The sequence below is a fragment of the Schistocerca serialis genome, chromosome 8 (assembly GCF_023864345.2).
Source record: "Schistocerca serialis cubense isolate TAMUIC-IGC-003099 chromosome 8, iqSchSeri2.2, whole genome shotgun sequence".
In the NCBI taxonomy this organism is placed as follows: domain Eukaryota; kingdom Metazoa; phylum Arthropoda; class Insecta; order Orthoptera; family Acrididae; genus Schistocerca; species Schistocerca serialis.
In genome coordinates, this window is record NC_064645.1 from 630,776,137 (window position 1) to 630,796,482 (window position 20,346).

The window sequence follows — 20,346 nt, forward strand, 5'->3', positions numbered from 1 at the left end:
ACTCTCGGTCAAAAGAGAATGCGCAAATGACGACAAGCACAGGTTAGTAGAAATTCATGCATATGTGAAAAGATCTGTTCACAAAGCATAGTTCTAACACCGTGACACCTTAGCAAAAGATCTGGCTGAGAACCCAAGAATATTCTGGTCCTACGTACAATCGCTAAGCGGGTTTAAGGCTTCCAGCGAGTCCCTTGTCGACGAGTCTGGTGTGGCAGCTAGACATTTTACAAAGAGTACTCTACAGCATTGGCACCTTACCTAGCCTGTATTTATTGTGAATATCTAGTCCAGCACAAAGTCCCATATAAAAGGAAGCTTAAGTGATTCCTGTTTTTTGTGCAAAAGAAGGGTAAAAGAACAGATCCACAAAATTACAGACCAATATCCGTAACTTAAGTTTTCTGCAGAATTCTTGAACTTATTCTCAGTTAAGCTATAATAAATTTTCTTGATACTGAGACGCTTATGTTCACAAATTATGGTTTTAGAAAGCACTGCTCATGCAACACTCAGCTTGCACTTTTCCCACATGATATATTGCGAACTATCGATGAAAAGCAATAGATTCTTTATTTCTAGATTTCCAGAAAGCACTTGACATGGTTTCCCATTGGAGGCTGTTAACAAAGGTACAAGCATATGGAATAAGCTGCTAAGATTCTTGAGTAATAGAACCCAGTATGTTGTCCTCAATGTCTAGCGTTCATCAGAGACAAGGGTATCGTCAGCAGCACACCAGGGAAGTGTGATAGGACCTCTGGTGTTCTCTATATACTTAAATGATTTGGCAGATGGGGTAGGCAGCACTCTGCAGTTGTTTTCCGATGCCGGTCTTGTGTGTGGTAAGGTGTCTAAGTTGAGTGACTGTAGGAAGATACAAGATGGCACACACAATTTCTAGTTGATGTGATGAAAGGCAGCTAGCTCTAAATGGGGGAAAATTTAAGTTACTGCAGACAAATAGGAAAAACAAACTTGTAACGTTCAGGTACAGCATTAGTTGTGTACTGCTTGACACAGTCAAGTCACTTAAATATCTAGGCATTAAGCTAAAAAGCAATATGAAATGGAATGAGCTTGTGATAGATGTGGTAGGGAAGGCGAATGGTTGACTGCGGTTTATTGGGAGAATTTTCAGAAAGTATAGTTCATGTGTAAAGGAGACCACACATAGGACACCAGAGTGTCCTATTCTTTAAGACTACTAAAATGTTTGGGCTCCATACCAGGTCAGGTTGGAGGAGGACATTGAAGCAATTCAAAGGCAGGGTGTTAGATTTGTCGCTGGTAGGTTCAAGCAACACGTAAATGTTACAGATGCTTCAGGAACTCAAATGGGAATCTCTGGAGGGAGGGTGACATTCTTTTTGAGGAACACTATTAAAAATTTTTACAGAACTGACATTTTAAAATGACACTGATAGTTCTACTGCTCACAACATATATCACATGTAAGGACCAAGAGGGAATTAAGGCTCATACGAAGGCATATAGACAGTTTTTCCCATCACTATTTGCAGGTGGAACATGAAAGAAAATGACTAGTATGGTACACCATATAGTGACTTTTGGAGTATCTATGTAGATGTAGATCCTGCTAGTCATAGGAGTACCTCAACATCATGCAAACGGTTCATATCAGAGACGCCCCTTATTGAGACAAGCAGTTTCATTGAAAAATAGCCCCTTGATACTGTCACAAGAGGTAACAAGAGGACACAGGTTGTCCACAACATCCTGTTGTGTCATCAGTTCCCAGAATTACTACCAGCCTTTACAGGAAGTCTTACTCAATGGCTCCCAACACCAGGGTGCTAGGAGAAATGCTACTGCACCCCTCCTACATTAGAAGAATGGGACCTCATCCCAGGTCACTGATGAAAATCATCTGGGATAGTTCACAACTGCAACTCATCACTGGATATAATGCAATATCATTCATCAGCAACCAATGCTTCCTGGATGACACCACTCCAAATGCAACCATTTGTGGTGTTGTGTTAATGGCAGCCTACACATGAGATGGTAATTCTACTAGGGATAGTGTGACTGATTCTAGTTTAGTATCAATGGGGCAGGGATGATACCCTAATGGAGGGAGTCCATTCCTCATTTTTAGATGGCATGTACTGAACACAAGTCCCCTTCATTTACACATTAACATCAGACAATGTCTTTTTGGTGCTTCACTTTTTTTTCATGCAATGTGTACAAACAGTGTTTCGAAAAGATACAACTGATTTCACAAAACTGTTTTCTGCAATGAGGATAAAAACACGTAAATTTTAACTTTCATATCAAAAGGAGCAATAACAGTGAAAGCAGTAACTCCAGATATGCTCACAATAATATGAGTGACTTCTTGGGATGTTGTTATGCATCTGCTGAAGGCCTTGTTGAGCATCTGATAAAGGTAAATGAAAGTTCATGAATAAACTTACTTGCATAAAGTAGGGACTCCAAGGTTGTATGCAAATTCATATTAAAAATATACTCTTGTAAAATCAGATGATTAATTTGAAAATAAAAACCTAATTCTAAATGTAATTTACTCAAAGTTTCTATGTTTCATTCTGGTGAACACTGAATTGTCTTGAAACAGTGTGTATTTTAACATAGTTTAGATGTTTAGCTAAAATATTGTAAAATATTGAATAAGAATGTACAGTAATCTGGGATACATCTATGTAGCTCTATTTTAAAATTAGTCTGGGCTTCTTTAATAACTAAAGTGGTGACTGCCTCCACAGCAAGAATATTGTTCAGTAAGTAATTCCAAAGACTCAATTTCTTTCATACGTGAATCTTACCTGTTGTTTGAAGTAAGGTTAATGGCAACTATTTAGACCAAATCATTGTTCAAATTGTCTTATGCATACAATTTAACCACAGAAAAATCTGATGTGCTAACTATATTATTAACTACTTGAATGAGCCCAATTTCATGAAACCAAATTACAGCACTTACAGAAATATGTTCAATATTTTGCATCAATTCTCATGTTTCACTGAGTGCATAAAGCTAAAAAGGGCTTCGCTATGCAGCTTTTTTTTTTTTAACATTTACATTTAGCGATATTTATGAGAATCTCAATGACAGATTTTCCATCCTAACTTACTTCATTATAGTGAATGTGCAATTTATTTCACAGTGTCTGAAAGGCTGCATGTTTTATAAGATATTGTTCCTGTCTATTAACAACCATCAATAAGTAATTAAACAATCTAACTTTGAAGGTGAAAGTGCAGAGATAAGAAGTATTACCAAAGTTACAATAGTGATACATACCAAGGAAACTTGTTGCTGTGCACAATACACTTGCGAGGAACAAAAAAGCACACGTGAATCGATAATGAAGTCTGAAGTCAAAGGTATCTATTACTTCCTTGTCCCAGACTCTGACTTTGACAAATGCTGCAACTGATGATGCAATTTTCAAGAGAGACATGGTGGCCCATTCAGCCTGTGAACATAATAGAAAGGAAAATCTTCACGTGAAATATTTAAAAATCACATTACGTGAAATTCTTAAAGTTTAACTGTTTAGAATATAACACTGGCAAAATACATTGTTAGCTGAATATTGGTTATCTTTAATTGCCAGTTTTCAGTACAAGCTGAAGGTTTTATCTTTGTACACTCATCCACCCAGAAGAATACCCATGATAAAGTTATTGGCTCATCCGAAAATGAATGATTTAGGATACATTCCTTTTATAACAAGAACTCAGAAATGATTCCCACCATGCTGTTTGGCTTTTTCATAGTTTTTCTAAATCATTGTACGTTAATGCCATGACTGCTGACAGCAGGTGGGGAACCGAGTAAATGCTTCTAAACTGAATATTCTTTGTATGTATTTAATCCCAAACTGCAATAACATGTTTTGTTATTTAGTGATTGATGCTGTTGTCTTTTAGAATAAAAAAACAGTGATCAATATTAAGATGCCAGAATGATCCTTTCCTGCAAATGCACAGCTCACACCATTCCTCTGGATGACGAGGGTAGTGAAATGACCAGATCCCAATTCAAGTGGCCTAATTTCAGCTAACAAGTCAGAGTAAGACATTCCTCTTCCCTTACAATATAACCATGTGACCAGTATCAAACATACATACATACATACAGGGTGTTTCAAAAATGACCGGTATATTTGAAACGGCAATAAAAACTAAACGAGCAGCGATAGAAATACACCGTTTGTTGCAATATGCTTGGGACAACAGTACATTTTCAGGCAGACAAACTTTCGAAATTACAGTAGTTACAATTTTCAACAACAAATGGCGCTGCGGTCTGGGAAACTATAGTACGATATTTTCCACATATCCACCATGCGTAGCAATAATATGGTGTAGTCTCTGAATGAAATTACCCGAACCCTTTGACAACGTGTCTGGCAGAATGGCTTCACATGCAGATGAGATGTACTGCTTCAGCTGTTCAATTGTTTCTGGATTCTGGCGGTACACCTGGTCTTTCAAGTGTCCCCACAGAAAGAAGTCACAGGGGTTCATGTCTGGCGAATAGGGAGGCCAATCCACACCGCCTCCTGTATGTTTCGGATAGCCCAAAGCAATCACACGATCATCGAAATATTCATTCACGAAATTAAAGGTGTCGGCCGTGCGATGTGGCCGGGCACCATCTTGCATAAACCACGAGGTGTTCGCAGTGTCGTCTAAGGCAGTTTGTACCGCCACAAATTCACGAAGAATGTCCAGATAGTGTGATGCAGTAATCGTTTCGGATCTGAAAAATGGGCCAATGATTCCTTTGGAAGAAATGGCGGCCCAGACCAGTACTTTGAGGATGCAGGGACGATGGGACTGCAACATGGGGCTTTTCAGTTCCCTATATGCGCCAGGTCTGTTTATTGACAAAGCCGTCCAGGTAAAAATAAACTTCGTCAGTAAACCAAATGCTGCCCACATGCATATCGCCGTCATCAATCCTGTGCACTATATCGTTAGCGAATGTCTCTCGTGCAGCAATGGTAGCGGCGCTGAGGGGTTGCCGCGTTTGAATTTTGTATGGATAGAGATGTAAACTCTGGCGCATAAGACGATACATGGACGTTGGCGTCATTTGGACCGCAGCTGCAACACGGCGAACGGAAACCCGAGGCCGCTGTTGGATCACCTGCTGCACTAGCTGCGCGTTGCCCTCTGTGGAAGACCTGACAAAAATGTACCTTTAATGATAATAGTCTGGTTAGAGTAAGCTAGCCAGAAAAATATTGTTATGAAGTTAGCAAATAAAACATGGTTGGATCTGTATGAATAAAATAGACCTCAAAGTGTTGGGTACAGAAGCTGCTGCATTGTCAGGACAAATCCATAAACCTAATGATGTAGACATCTCAAAGCCTAAGTAATGTTTTCACCTTACTGACAACACAGGAAGCAGAATCACTCTTAACAGAAGTGAACAGAGAGAGAAAAGCAAACCCATCTTATTTTAAAATAGTACTTAGGATGGCAATTCATTTAAATATATAATACTTATTAAATACTCCACTGATGATTAGAGGACCATAACATATTAAAAACTGCGATAGAGTTATTGATGCCCCATATTTATTGTGACACATTAATACTGTACATTTCAATTTTTCCATGAATACATAAAACATAGGAAGGACGTACGATAACAAAACAATACGGTCATTTCTACTTAAGTGAACGGTTTTGGAAAAGAAATGCACCACAAAAGATGATGCACCCATGACAGTCATGAAATGAGTTGATCAGAAAATAGCATCATTTAAAGCAGTGTAAAGCGGTAAAAGGGGTGGGGTGTGGTCGACATGAAGTAGACACATGAATCATTATGTTATAAGAATGTAAATGGAAGTGACCTCAGTAGTGTGCATTACGGAAACACATACTTTGAGTCATAACAACGCGTCAAAATCTGGCCAAAGCGCGTAATTTTTAGTAGTTTGTTTTGCTAAAATATCGGGAAACTTGAAATAGGCGCAGTGACACGGAACCTTTACGTTTATATTTTCGTACTGCGATGTTGCAATGCTTTGTAAAGAGGGTGGATGGGTGGCGGGATAAGTTGTAACCTATTCACCAGCAATATGTTAAACTTACAGCCCTGTCCACATATACGTAACGACAAATATGAGCATCTGCCTCTGCCAGGCACTTAAATGTGATTTGCAGAGTATCCATGTAGATGTAGATGAGCATGCTTATTCTGCAACGAACTGTCCTATAGAAACTGTAAATACAACGGTGTGAGCAATCACAAAAATTATTTATTTCTGTTACATTTATAATACAATGCTGCCAGATTAAGTTGCAATATTGCGACACATTTCAAATTACCCTCTGCTTCTTTTGCTGGAGGTTTTTGTTTCGTGACGGACGACGCTACAGGTTAGCCAACGTTTGCGCTGAAGTCTTCGAACTTTCTAAGAACCTGATTTAGCATTTATAAAATTCGTCAGGGTTGCCTTAAGCCGGGTTCACACAGGCAACAAAAGTATCGCCACTGCGAATGGCGAACTGTAGTTGCTTTGTAGTTGCATGTGTGAACTCCTACTTTTCGGTGGCGCCATTTAAGAAGCGCAACTTTTGTCACGCCACAAAAAGTTGAACTTGGTTCTACTTTGTTGCGCCATTTGGCCTCCTCCGCAATCGAATAACGTCATTCGATTGCTACCTCGCGGCTGGATTCAACCTTTCTAGTGCGTATTCGTTCGCAAATAGTGCTTTTGTTTGTGCGTTTGCTATTAATATGTCGAAAAAGTGGTCAACAGCGACAATTATGAGATTCTTGGAGGGGTATCAAGAACGAGAATGCCTTTGGAACCACAAAAGCGAATCATACAAAGACAGAAATTTGAGAGATTCTGCATTAATTGAAATAGTAAACAGTATGCGTGAATATGTACCTGGAATTGATGCAGCTACAACAAAGTTAAAAATTCGAAGCATTCAAAATGCTTACATGAATGAACATAAAGTACAGACGGTATTTATAAACCCAGCCTTGCTTGGTTTGAAGCTGCAGACCGGTTCTTAAAACATGTAGTCGAGACAAAAGACGAGAAACACTTTGGTAAGTAATATTTTACATTTATTATGTTTCCAAAACATCTTATTTAGTAATATGTACAGCAAACTGTGCAATTACGAAGAATTTGAGGCGTCCTGTGTGAACGGTAGCTCACAGCGCCACTTCAGAATGACTTGCCTTGTGGCGATACTTTCGTTGCGTGTGTGAACCCGGCTTTACAAATTGAATGAATCGCTGCAAACAGAACGTGTTTACGAATCTAGTTGGCTGATTATTGGCAACTACAAAAAGTCACATTATCCAACACCACAAGAGGCTTTATTTTTTTTTTAGTATCAACTAGGGTAACTTCTAGTCCACGCAATTAAAGGAAACTGAACAAGCACCTAATGAAACAGTAAGGAAATCACCGTTCCTATTGCTTGCAGCAATATAGTGCCAAGGCTGCAATTTTAAAACATGTTAGTTCGAGGACGGACGCTACGCATAACTGTGCATTCGAGGCAGGGAAGCTAAAAGTCATATGGTACGCGCGCACAAACACACACACACACACACACACACACAGTTATTTTTCTGGGAGACCTATCAAGAACTGCAACTGCGTACGTACTTAATGTCTGCCAACCATCTTAGAGTACCTGTTGATTCCTAGGACGTAAACCACGAGTTTAACAGAAATCATGGAAATAGGCCTTCTGCACCAACAATTCCTCAGACAATACATTATCTGCCTACTACACAAACAATGGTAGACCAGATTGACCGTTTTCTCCTGCCATTACCTAAATCGTCCGAAAGAACGAACGCTAAACCGCGATATAGCATGTAAATAGTACATTTATTGCGCGGGGAATGGGGCAACGCCAAACATCACAGCAATCTTTTGCTTTCCCCTTCCACATTGCCTTTTTGCATCAGAACCACTACTCATGAAGTCCGCGGACGCGCGGTTTCGTGGGCAACGTGACCTGACTTGACGTATAAAACTGACAATACGGATAGGATCGCCACTACAACGAAGCTTTCAAGTCTGCAATTGGTCACTGTGGTTCAAGAATTCCACGGTAAACACCACGTGGACGTCAGGCATCCACAGCTTACCGCTGCTAAGCTTTTACTTACCTACGCCCCCTTTCGAGCTAGTAGAGGTAAACAAATACTTCACTTCCGAGATTGCTCTGTTCATTCTGACGGTATTAATTCGTAATTAATATCAAGCAACTGTAAATAATTGTTGAGAGAAGGGTAACACACAACTAACATGGATTTTACGCTTAACTACTAAATTAATTTATCTTAGCCGTGCTGTACCGTTACATATTGTTCTAGGTAAGCTCCTGACAGTGTACCTCTACCTGAAAGAAGTAGCCTACTCAAGAACAGAACTCCCCTTCGGTAATTCATTAGATTTCGAGACTGCTTTGGGAATTACAGACAGTTGCGAATAAGTATTTGCGTTGAATTACTGACTCATCAGCGGGCTTTTGTTCTGCTTCAGGCACACAGGGAGGCGACACACAAACAGGAGTGTCTCAGATTACAGAGCGAGTGGCTGGAATGTTTGCAATTAATCGAATTTAACTGCAATGCAGAAAATACACACGCTATAGCGCCACAATTTGAGCAGCCCATGCAGCGCAAAAAAGGTAACTGTCCCATAAAATTCAGAGTAAACTGCTCGTTGCTGCTCCCATATTGCAGTCATCTGGGCGTCTTCACGTATAAAATAATGCTCTTGGTACAGCCTACAATAGCTCGAAAGCCTGCTGATGAAACGACCGAGGCCAAAACATCACCACGTGACAGATCGCACATTCGTCAGAAAGCATCCTCTATTTACCCCAAGTTTTCGTTACATTTTATCATAAATGCGAAAGTAGAGTCTCGTCAGTATTGACCTACTGCAACACAACAGCTTTTCTTCGCCGGTCACTTAGAGCACAAGATAATCCAAAACTGCAGAGATCGCGGCTGGGCCGGCGCGATGTACCTGGAGGAGAGGCCAGCAGCGGTGCAGCACGTGTCCTTCGCTGTTGGCGTACCGAACACTACTGGCCGCTCACTGGCTTTGCAGCGGTTCTCGCTGGCTCCCCACCAGCGTGGCCCAACCACAGGGAAGGGAGCGTTCCCTAGCGGAAACCGCTGCACCGCCCCGCCACGGAAGACAAGTTGCATCGCTCTGCCGCCAGTCGCTGCGATTAGAAATGAGCAAAAACAGCGCAGCTGTGTAGCAAGGGTGGGGGGGGGGGGGGGTTACGGCCTGCGCCGGGTACCATCTCCGTGGGATAACAAAACTTGCTCTGTGGCACGAGATATAAACATAATTTGTTTTCGTCGTGTCTCTCCGGACACTAAAGGAGCCCTCACATGTTTAATAATATTGTCAAACCGTCAATATACACGGTGATCAAAAAGTCAGTATTAAGTTGAAAACTGAATAAATCGCGGAATAAAGTAGATAGAGAAGTACAAATTGACACACATGCTTGGAATGAGATGGGGTTTTATTGGAACCAAAAAATACAAACGTTCAAAAAACTGTCCGACAGATGGCGCTTCATCTGATCAGAATAGCAATCATTAGCATAACAAAGTAAGACAAAGCAAAGATGATGTTCTTTACAGGAAATTCTCAATATGTCCACCATCATTCCTCAACAATAGCTGTAGTCGAGGAATAATGTTGTGAACAGCACTGTAAAGCATGTCTGGAGTTATGGTGAGGCATTGGCGTCGGATGTTGTCTTTCAGCATCCCTAGAGATGTCGGTCGATCACGATACACTTGCGACTTCAGGTAACCCCAAAGCCAATAATCGCACGGACTCAGCTCTGGGGACCTGGGAGGCCAAGCATGACGAAAGTGGCTGCTAAGCACACGATCATCACCAAATGACGCGCGCAACAGGTCTTTCACGCGTCTAGCAATACTTTTTTTGGTTCTAATAAAACCTCATGTCATTCCAAGCATGTGTGTCAATTTTTACCTCTCTATCTACATTATTCCGTGGTTTATCAAGTTTTCAAATTTATACTGAGTTTTTGTTCACCCGGTATTAACCGTCTGAGAGCACGTGAAGATGGCATAGGTAAACGACTGAAACTGGTAGCCAAATAAAACAAATTTGGAAGCTAGACGGTTGAAAAGAATTTAATTTGACATCCTGTATCGAACAGTCGAGTCCCGCATCCATCTGTAAAAAGATGGACATACAGAGATTCTTTAGGATTCCTAAAATTCGTATATCAATACGAATTCTCCAAATCTGCTCCCACCATCATTTTGGCGTCAAGATTTTTCTTAACTTCGTGTGCTTGGACAGCGTCATGTGAAAGGAGATTTCCTAAACTCTAACTAATGATTACCGTAGCTCCACTATCAGTAAAGCATGACTCTCTGGTTTGCAAATTTTGTCGATCGAAAACAGAGTTGCTAAAGGTATCAATTTTGATGCGCGATTACGAAATATGCAGCAGAAAAAGTTACAAGGAAGAGATTCTAAGCTACATGTTGAAGTCACCTAGCACTAAGAAGATAATAGGTTATTTGTACTGCCTTATTAATAACTTATTAAATTATACTATTTATAAAACGTGGTTTATTTGTTTTCAGTCATAAACATTGTTTATAAAATATTTATCATTATACTTTGCTTACTTATTCACTTATATCAAGAACTGCTTAAAAAAGTTAAAAAGTTATTTGCTATTTTTGTTGAGTTGGTGGGGGGAGGGGCGTCTGCACAAGGTGTAAGTATATCTGCAGTCCGATTAAAATTACTTGATAGTTGACATCTTTCACTTGCTGCTACAGTACTGCTACATCCGCTGCCGGCTGCAGCTCGGTTATAAGCGACACAAACACTGTGTGCTGCTAATGTGTAATGCGGAGCAATGTTTGAAGCGGCCGCCGCGACATACGACGGAAATGGGAAATGCTCTGCCCACAGCTGATTACAAGTGACCAGTGAGTGAACTGTGAACTGCGCCAGACGACGGGTATTGCAGCCCCGAATTTAACCTAACAACAGTCTTGTGATGTGTAATGTGTCCTAGAAAACGGCGAACAACAATCTGCAGAACTGAAATCACGATCGCTTCTTTCACGGCGTTTAAGGCTAAACTCTACGGGCAAAAACAAGACAGAAAAATTTCATAATCAAAAACATGTTTAATACAACGAAAAACCAGTCCAAAGTAGTGAATTTCACTTTTTTTTATTCACTCGATGACTAATTTCGGGCTGGACGTGAATTTTAAAAAAGGGAAATTTGCAACTTTGGACTGTTTTTTCGTTGTACTGATTAGCAGAAGTCGCTGATTCACAAGCTATTCCAGCGTGCTGGAAGCTCGTAAGAAAATGTTTGTCTGTATAGGCTTCTGCCGCAGAAAAATTTCAGTTTTAGCTGTGAAAGTAAAATGTAATTTCTTTCTGTCATTAGGTAGCCCAAAACTTTGCTCACACTGCCTGCACGGGATGCCGTGTTACCAGCCGATGAACAGCCTGCAGACTGTAGACGACGCAAGCAGTCCCACACGAAAAAAGAATGATAGGAAGTAAAATAAGAGGAAAGAAAAAGTCCATATGTAGATGAATATGGTGTGACAAAATATTAGAAGTAAAAAATACATTAAAAGCAATTAATTGAATAAACATGATAAAGTCTATTGATTAGATTTAGAATAAAAAGCTTCTTTGCATTTCAAGAGATTCGAACCTTGAACTATCTACACCTTAGGGTTATACGCTAAGCATTACGCTGTGCCATTACACTGCAAAACCTTTTTTTATTTATGATTGGTGTCCCAGACGCAGAGATTAACTGACGGCCTCCAAAAACCCGGCTTCACGTAATGTCGTATGAAGCCTATCTAATGTAAGCCGATCTCCGTGATTACAATAACGGTAAAAATGACGCTGAATCGCGTCTTTCCCGGAAGAGGCTCCAGTAGTGTCCCTGGTTAGTGCTGTGTATGAAACAAGTGTAGTTCGTTAGCAGAGTTGTGTGTGTGTGTGTGTGTGTGTGTGTGTGTGTGTGTGTGTGTGTGTGTGAGTGTTTGCTGTGGTTATCGTGTATGTTGAAATAAGAAATGCGGCGCGGAGTGGCCGCGCGGTTACAGGCACCTTGCCACGGATTGCACGACCCCTTCGGCCAGAGGTTCAAGTTCTCCCTCGGGCATGGGTGTGTGTGTTGTCCTTAGCATAAGTTAGTTTAAGTAGTTTGTGAGTCTAGGGACCGATGACCTCAGCAGTTTGGTCCCTTAGGAATTCACACACATTTGAACATTTTTCTGAAATAAGAAATAAAAGGTCCAGATCCAGGATTGGGGACCCAAACACATCAAGAAAGACGGGAGGACAAGAATTTTAACTGAACTAACTGTTGTGGTAGTTTGGCAACGGCGAACGGTTCGGGTATGTCGTTGAGTGCCCTGATTGGAGGAAACCAGCTACAACACGCGAAGTGTCAACTGTCAAGTAATTTTAATCAGACTTACAGCTACGCCACTGCTTCAAGAAATTTAAAACATTGTTTTCTTTAGCAAAAGTAAATCTAATATACATCTGAGAACCGCAACCAGTGCAGCAGACCGGCTCTCTTTCTTTCCCTCTCTCTCTTTCTCTTTCATCTTTTGAGTAATTAGTATGCAGCGAGCGAACAGTTATAAAAGTTAAAGAACATGAAAGGGAAGCAGTAATTAAGAAAGGGACGAGACAGGGTTATCGCCTATCCCCATAATTTTGCCAGAGACAGAAAAGGAAGAGTAGTTGAATGGAACGGTCGTTGTCTTGAAAAAGGGATAATAAGAAATCACCAATATAAGTGAAACAACAGTAATGTAATGTAGTCGAAGCAAATCAGGCGATGCTGAAGGTTTTTGCTATATGCGGTTCTAGGCGCTACAGTCTGGAACCGCGCGACCACTACGGTCGCAGGTTCCAATCCTGCAAATGTTCAAATGTGTGTGAAATCTTATGGGACTTAACTGCTAAGGTCATCAGTCCCTAAGCTTACACACTACTTAACCTAAATTATCCTAAGGGCAAACACACACACCCAAGCCCGAGGGAGGACTCGAACCACCGCCGGGTCAGCCGCGCAGTCCATGACTGCAGCGCCTGAGACTGCTCGGCTAATCCCGCGCTGCTCGAATCCTGCCTCGGGCATGGATGTGTGTGATGTCCTTAGGTTAGTTAGGTTTAAGTAGTTCTAAGTTCTAGGGGACTGATGACCGCAGAAGTTAAGTCCCATAGTGCTCAGAGCCATTTTTGCTTTTTGCGAAGCAAAATAACTGGCGATATCCGAAGCAGAAAGGATATAAACTGCAGACTGACAATGGCAAGAAAAACGTTTCTGAAGAAGAGAAATTTGATAGCATTCATATAAATAAAAATTAATTCACGCATGTGTCAAAGATCACCTGAGAACTGCTTGGCCGAATTTTTTTTTTTTTTTTTTTTTAATTTTTTTTTTGTGCTGTTGTCAGGACAAGGTTGGTACGAAAGAAAATTTATGGAAAATCCATCGCAAAAGTCGGAAATTAAAATGAGTTGTTGAAAGATCATCACTTGAGAACGGCTCGGCCGATTTGGTAGATGTTTTTTTTTGTTTGTTCGTATCTGTGGATGATAATGATATTTTGGGTATGGAAAAAAATGCGTTCAATTATGACAGTTCTGCTGTCACGTGTTTTCATAACAAAAAATTAGTTTGACAGTTATGTATATTAATACACAAACACATATGTAACATAAGAGGAGGAAACATTGTTACCGAAAATCTTGAAAATTTATTGACCGATTTACTACAAATTTTTAGACGACACGCTAATGAACTTCCGGACAGATATACATACAATACATAAAGGGGAAGCTAATTGCCACAAACCTCGAAAAGTTCTTGACCGATTTGCTTCCAATTTTTACACGATACTCTAATGAACATTCGGATGGAAATGAACATAGAGAGGGAGGGGGAGGAGAGGGAGGAGGAGGAGGAGGAAATGGACAGGGAAATGGGGGCGGGGTGGGAGGAGATGAACGGCGCTACTGAACACACATGGGGGAGGAGCAGTTGGACAGAGACAGGTGGAGGAGGTTGTGCACAGGGTGATTGGGAAAAGAGGAGATGTACGGAGAGGGAGAGAGAGAGAGGGAGAGAGAGAGAGAGAGAGAGAGAGAGAGAGAGAGAGAGAGAGGATGAGAATATTAGCAGAGGGAGGGGGAAGGTAAGGAATTTATGATACATATGCAACTCCCATACATATTTAGCAATTGGAAAGTATTGCCGAGTTCACTAGTCTAATATAAATTTAAATACACACATCAAAAAAAGTTTTGCATCACCTCGGTTCCGAGAGTTCCGGAACCTGTACAGAAAGCTGGAATAGAGATCAACGTAAACATCATTTCCACCCTTTTTATTGTTCATGAAAACCACACATTGCATGTTGTACCACCGTACAGTGAGACCTTCAGAGGTGGTGATCCAGATTGCTGTACACGCCGGTACTTCTAATACGCAGTAGAACGTCCTCTTTCATTGATGCATGTCTGTATTCGTCGTAACACACTAAACACAAGTTCATCAAGGAACTGTTGGTCCAGATTGTCCCCCTCCTCATTGGCGATTCGGCGTAGATCACTCAGAGTGGTTGGTGTGTCACGTCGTCCGAAAACAGCACTTTTCAGTATATCCCAGGCATGTTCGATAAGGTTCATGTCTGGAGAACATGCTGGCCACTGTAGTCGAGCGATGTCGTTATTCTGAAGGAAGTCATTCACAAGATGTGCACGATGGGGGCGCGAATTGTCGTCCATGAAGAGGAATGCCTCACCAATATGCTGCCGATTTGGTTGCACTTTCGGTCGGAGGGTGGCTTTCGCGTATCGTACAGCTGTTACGGTGCCTTCCATGACCACCAGCGGCGTACGACGGCCCCACATACTGCCACTCCAAAACAGCAGGGAACCTCCACCTTTCTGCACTCGCTGGACAGTGTGTCTAAGGCGTTCAGCAGGACCGGGTTGCCTCCAAACACGTCTCCGCCGATTGTCTGGTTGAAGGCATATGCGACACTCATCAGCGAAGAGAACGTAATGCCAGTCCTGAGCGGTCCATTCGGCATGCTGTTGGGCCCATCTGTACCGCGCTGCATGGTGTCGTGGTTGCAAAGATGGACGTCGCCAAGGACGTCGGGAATGAAGTTGCGCATCATGCAGCCTATTGCGTACAATTTGAGTCCTAACACGACTTCCTGTGGCTGCATGAAAAGCATTATTCAACATGGTGGCGTTGCTGTCAGGATTCCTCCCAGCCATAATTCGTAGGTAGCAGTCATCCAAGGCAGTAGTAGTCCTTGGGCGGCCTGAACGAGGCATGTCATCGACTGTTCCTATGCCCTCCATGTCCGAACAACATAGCTTTGGTTCACTCCAAGACGCCTGGACACTTCCCTTGTTGAGAGCCCTTCCTGGCACAAAGTAACAATGCGGACGCGATCGAATCGCGATATTGCCGTCTAGGCATGGTTAAACTACAGACCCCCTCCGCCCAATAGGCGCTGCTCGTGCATGGTTATTTGCATCGTTGGGAGGGTTTAGTGACATCTTTAAACAGTCAAAGGGACTGTGTCTGTGATACAATATTCACAGTCAACGCCTGTCTTCAGGAGTTCTGGGAACCGGGGTGATGCAAAACTTTTTTTGATGTGCCTAGTAGGAAGTCTTTTCTGAAGGTATTTGTGTGTAGTGTAGCCTTGTATGGAATTGAAACGCAGACGACAAGCACTTCAGACACAAAGAGAATAGAACCTTTTGAAATGTGGTGCTACAGAAGAATGCTGAATATTTGGGAATTAGATCGGGTAACTAATGAGGAGGTACTGAATCTAATTTGTGAACAAAGAAATTTAAGGCAAAATTTTACTAAAAAGCGGGCAGTTGATAGGAAACATCCTGAGGCAACAAGGAATCGTCAATTTGGTAGCTTCTTCCCACTGCCGCGCAATTTATAAATGAGCCAGGGCAGTGCTATACTGACAGCAAATTTGTCCATATCGAAAGTAAGAATTATATGCAGTAAGTCTTGTTGATAAGTGCTTCAGGCGTTCCAGTAATATGCATAAATATACACGCATACATTCATTTCAACCTCCGCATCACTGCTAAGCTACACATCACGTTATTGTCTGTTATTTCTACAATAACTTGTATTCACACGCTGTGTGATACAAAAATCCGAACACCTGGCGCCCCCCGTCGGTAATGCTGGAATTCAGTATGGTGTTGGCCCACCCTTACCCTCGATGACAGCTTCCACTCTCGCAGACATACGTTCAGTCAGGTGCTGGAAGGTTTCTTGGGGAATGGGAGCCATTCTTCACGGGGTGTTGCACTTAGAAGACGTATAGATGTAAGTCGGTGAGGCCTGGCATGAAGTCGGCGTTCTAGAATATTCCACAGGTGTTCTGTAGGGTTCAGGTGGGACTCTGCGCAGGCCAGTCTATTACAGGGATGTTATTGTCGTGTAACCACTCCGCCATAGGCCGTGCATTATGAACAGGTGCTCGACCGTGTTGAAAGATGCAATCGCCATCCCCGAATTGCTCTTCAACAATGGGAAGCAAGAAGGTGCTTAAAACATCAATGTAGGCCTGTGCTGTGATAGTGCCACGCAAAACATCAACGGTTGCAAGCCCCCTTCATGAAAAACACGACCACACCATAACACCACCGTCTCCGAATTTTATGTTGGCACTACACACGCTGGCAGATGACGTTCACCGGGCATTCGCCATACCCACACCCTGCCACAGGATTGCCACATTGCGTACCGTGATTCGTCACTCCACACAACGGTTTTCCACTGTTCAATCGTCCAATGTTTACGCTCCTCACACCAAGCGGGGCGTCTTTTGGCTTTTACAGGCGTGATGTGTGCCTTATGAGCAGCCGCTCGACGATAAAATCCGTTTTCTCACCTCCCGCCTAACTATCGTAGCACTTTCAGTGGATCTTGACACAGTTTGGAATTCCTGTTTGATGGTCTGGATAGATGTCTGCCTATTACACATTACGACCCTCTTCAACTGTTGGCGGTCTCTGTCAGTCAACAGACGATCTCGGCCTGTACGCTTTTGTGCTGTACGTATCCCTTCACGTTTCCACTTCACTATCACATCGGAAACAGTGGACCTAGGGATGTTTAGGAGTGTAGAAAACTCGCGTAGACGTATGACACAAGTGACACCCAATCACCTGACCACGTTCGAAGTCCGTGAGTTCCGCGGAGCACCCCATTCTGCTCTCTCGCGATGTCTAATGACTACTGAGGTCGCTGATATGGTGTACCTGGCAATAGGTGGTGCACAATGCACCTAATATGAACAACGTATGTTTTTGGGGGTGTCCGGATACTTTTGATCACATAGTGTATCTGAACAGTAGAGGATTTTAAATCTCATCATAGCTCGTGATCCCATGTTCAGACCATATTTAATGGATTTTTTATTTCTCGCTTTGGTTCATACTACCACCTCACAAAATATGGAAACCAAAGAGCCTGCAGTAGGAGAGATATGTTTCACAGCATCGAAGATGAAGTTCTCATAACTCTTAAGGCAAGCATTTTGGAGCCCGTGTTCACTAGACTTTCATGGATGATCGTGCTTCGTATCCCTGGATACTGACCATTCCTCCTGGAACACTCTGTATGCTCTTTTCACCTTTCCACCGTCTCTTCTTTACTTAGTACTGACTTAACATGTGAGCTACCGATATTCATACAACTACTTCTGCTCTCTGCGAAAGTTTCCTTAACATTCGTGTAAGTGGCATCTATCTTTCCCATGATTATGCATGCGTCTACAGTTTTAAATCTCTCTTCTAGCCATTTCTGCTTTTCCATTTTGCACTTTCTGTTCAGTTAATATTCAGAAGTCTGCATTCCCTATTTCCTGCTTCATTTGCTCCGTTTTTATATATTACCCTTTCGTCAAATACATCAGTATGTCTTTGTAATGTTAAAAGAAGAGCCGTTTTCGCCGCTCGACTGCCTTCTGATGTTCAGCTGTTTCCTTTCGTTAGGCTTTATAATCACCTTTTAACCGTCGAGGATTGCAGATCAGACGCCTGCATTAATGACATTTCTTTCAAGATACTTAGCAAACAAATGACGGAGTTCATTTTTTGGGGTAGAGGTTCACAGCTTCCCCACCGATCTGTTTCGTTTACTACTGGCGAGAGCTGGTATGGTTGTTGCAGAACTTTGTTGTTTCCAGTCGAGTATCACAGTAGTCTGTGAGCAGTGTTCAAATGGCTCTGAGCACTATGGGACTTAACATCTGAGGACATCAGTCCCCTAGACTTAGAAGTACTTAAACCTAACTAACCTAAGGACACCACACACATCCATGCCCGAGGCAAGATTCGAAACTGCGACCGTAGCGGTCGCGCGGTTCCAGACTGAAGCGGCTAGAACCGCTCGGCCGAGCTAGGTGGCGCAGTGGTTAGACACTGGACTCGCATTCGGGAGGACGACGGTTCAATCCCGCGTCCGGCCATCCTGATTTAGGTTTTCCGTGATTTTCCTAAATCTCTCCAGGCAAATGCCGGGATGGTTCCTCTGAAAGGGCACGGCCGACTTCCTTCCCCATCCTTCCCTAATCCGATGAGACCGATGACCACGCTGCCTGGTCTCCTTCCCCAAAACAACCAACCAACCAACCGCTCGGCCACCGCGGCCGGCTGTGAGTAGTGTACCGGGGTTCCAAACTTAATGACTTTCATGTCTTTGAACTATTATCCCGAGACAGTTTCCTCAGAATGACTGCCGAGGAAGTTGCTAGAGGCAAGAAGGCTGATACGGGTCCCTCCATCAACAGTATCTTCGTTGACAGTGGTGCAGAGTACGTCGTGTAGGAGGATCGCATGTGTCGGAATGACCGCGCCACGGTCTCCGTTTCGTGACTTCGCGCGTTTACTAAGAGAAGCTTATCGTGACGACGTCACACAGATAGCTGAGAGTAACACTGTGCGTTGATATGAAGTGCAACGAATGCTAGAAGGAGATCCAAAACGAGGTACTGAAATTTCATTTGTATGTCCCAGCTGGAAAAATGCAAGTTAATGCGGATGAGTAGGAGGAAGAAACCTGTAGTGTTTGGATGCAGTAGTGTCCTGTCTGACACAGTCAAGTCGTTTAAATATCTGGGCGTAACGTTGCGAAGCGATGCGAGATGGAGCGAGCGTGTGAAAACTGTGATAGGGAAGGCGATTGATCGACTTCGATTTATTGGGAGAATTTTAGAAAAGAGTGGTTCACCTGTAAAGGAGACCGCATATAGGGCGCTGGTGCGACCTATTCTTGAGTACTACTCGAGTGTTTGGGATCTGTTCCAGGTCGGATCGAAGCAGTCCAGAGGCGGGCTGCTAGATTTGTTACCGATAAGTTTCAACAACACGTAAGTGTTACGGAGATGCTTCGCGAACTCAAATGAGAATCCATGGAGAGAAGGCGACTTTTAGAGATCCGGCATTTGAAGCTGACTGCCGACTGACTCTGCTGCCGCCAACCAACCCATTTTGCGCATGAGGACCACGAAGATAAGATACCAGAAATTGGGGCTTATATAAAGGCATGTAGATAGTCGTTTTTCTCCCACTCTATTTGCGAGTGGAAGAGGCAAGGAAATGACTACTAGTGGTTCAAATGGTTCAAATGGCTCTGAGCACTATGGGACTTAACTTCTGACGTCACCAGTCCCCTAGAACTACTTAGACCTAACTAACTTAAGGTCGTCACACACATCCATGCCCGAGGGAGGATTCGAACCTGCGACCGTAGCGGTCCCGCGGTTCCAGACTGTAGCGCCTAGAACCGCTCGGCCATCCCGGCCGGCGACTACTAGTGGTGCAGGATATCATCCGCCACGCAGCGTACAGTGGTTTGTGGAGTATCTAAGTAGATGTAGGTGTGACTTAACGCCAGTTAAAACTGTGTACCTACGCTTTTACATTACACCAATGTTTCTCCGGCAGAAGGGAATCCGGCCACTCCTCGCAACTAACTAACTATGCCCCAGCCGTAAATAATTATGTCGACGCTGCGCCGATGCGGGACAAAGACAGATGAAAAAGAAGAAATCATTAGCACACAGGATTAACAAATAATATCGGAATCAGATGTTAGTGCTGTGATCCTAAAAATGTAAAAATTTAATCGTTTGACCACGTCTCCCAGAAATTAAAAACTGACAATTCAAATTTAAAATTTCATCCGTGACATAGTTCCCATTTTATGT

At 42.7% G+C, this 20,346-nt stretch overlaps 1 protein-coding gene across 1 annotated transcript in view; it reads right to left on the bottom strand.

Moving 5' to 3' along the window:
- The window catches only part of LOC126416481 (innexin inx3-like), a 30,793-nt gene extending 21,649 nt beyond the window's left edge, over nt 1-9,144 (bottom strand). Inside the window, exons 1-2 of the mRNA XM_050084218.1 lie at nt 9,033-9,144; nt 3,293-3,467 (exon numbers count right to left, since the gene is read on the bottom strand). Of these exons, the coding sequence (XP_049940175.1) occupies nt 3,293-3,452 (160 nt within the window). The 5' untranslated portion in view covers nt 3,453-3,467; nt 9,033-9,144. The remainder of the gene's footprint in view (nt 1-3,292; nt 3,468-9,032) is intronic.
- Nucleotides 9,145-20,346: the final 11,202 nt, after the last annotated feature.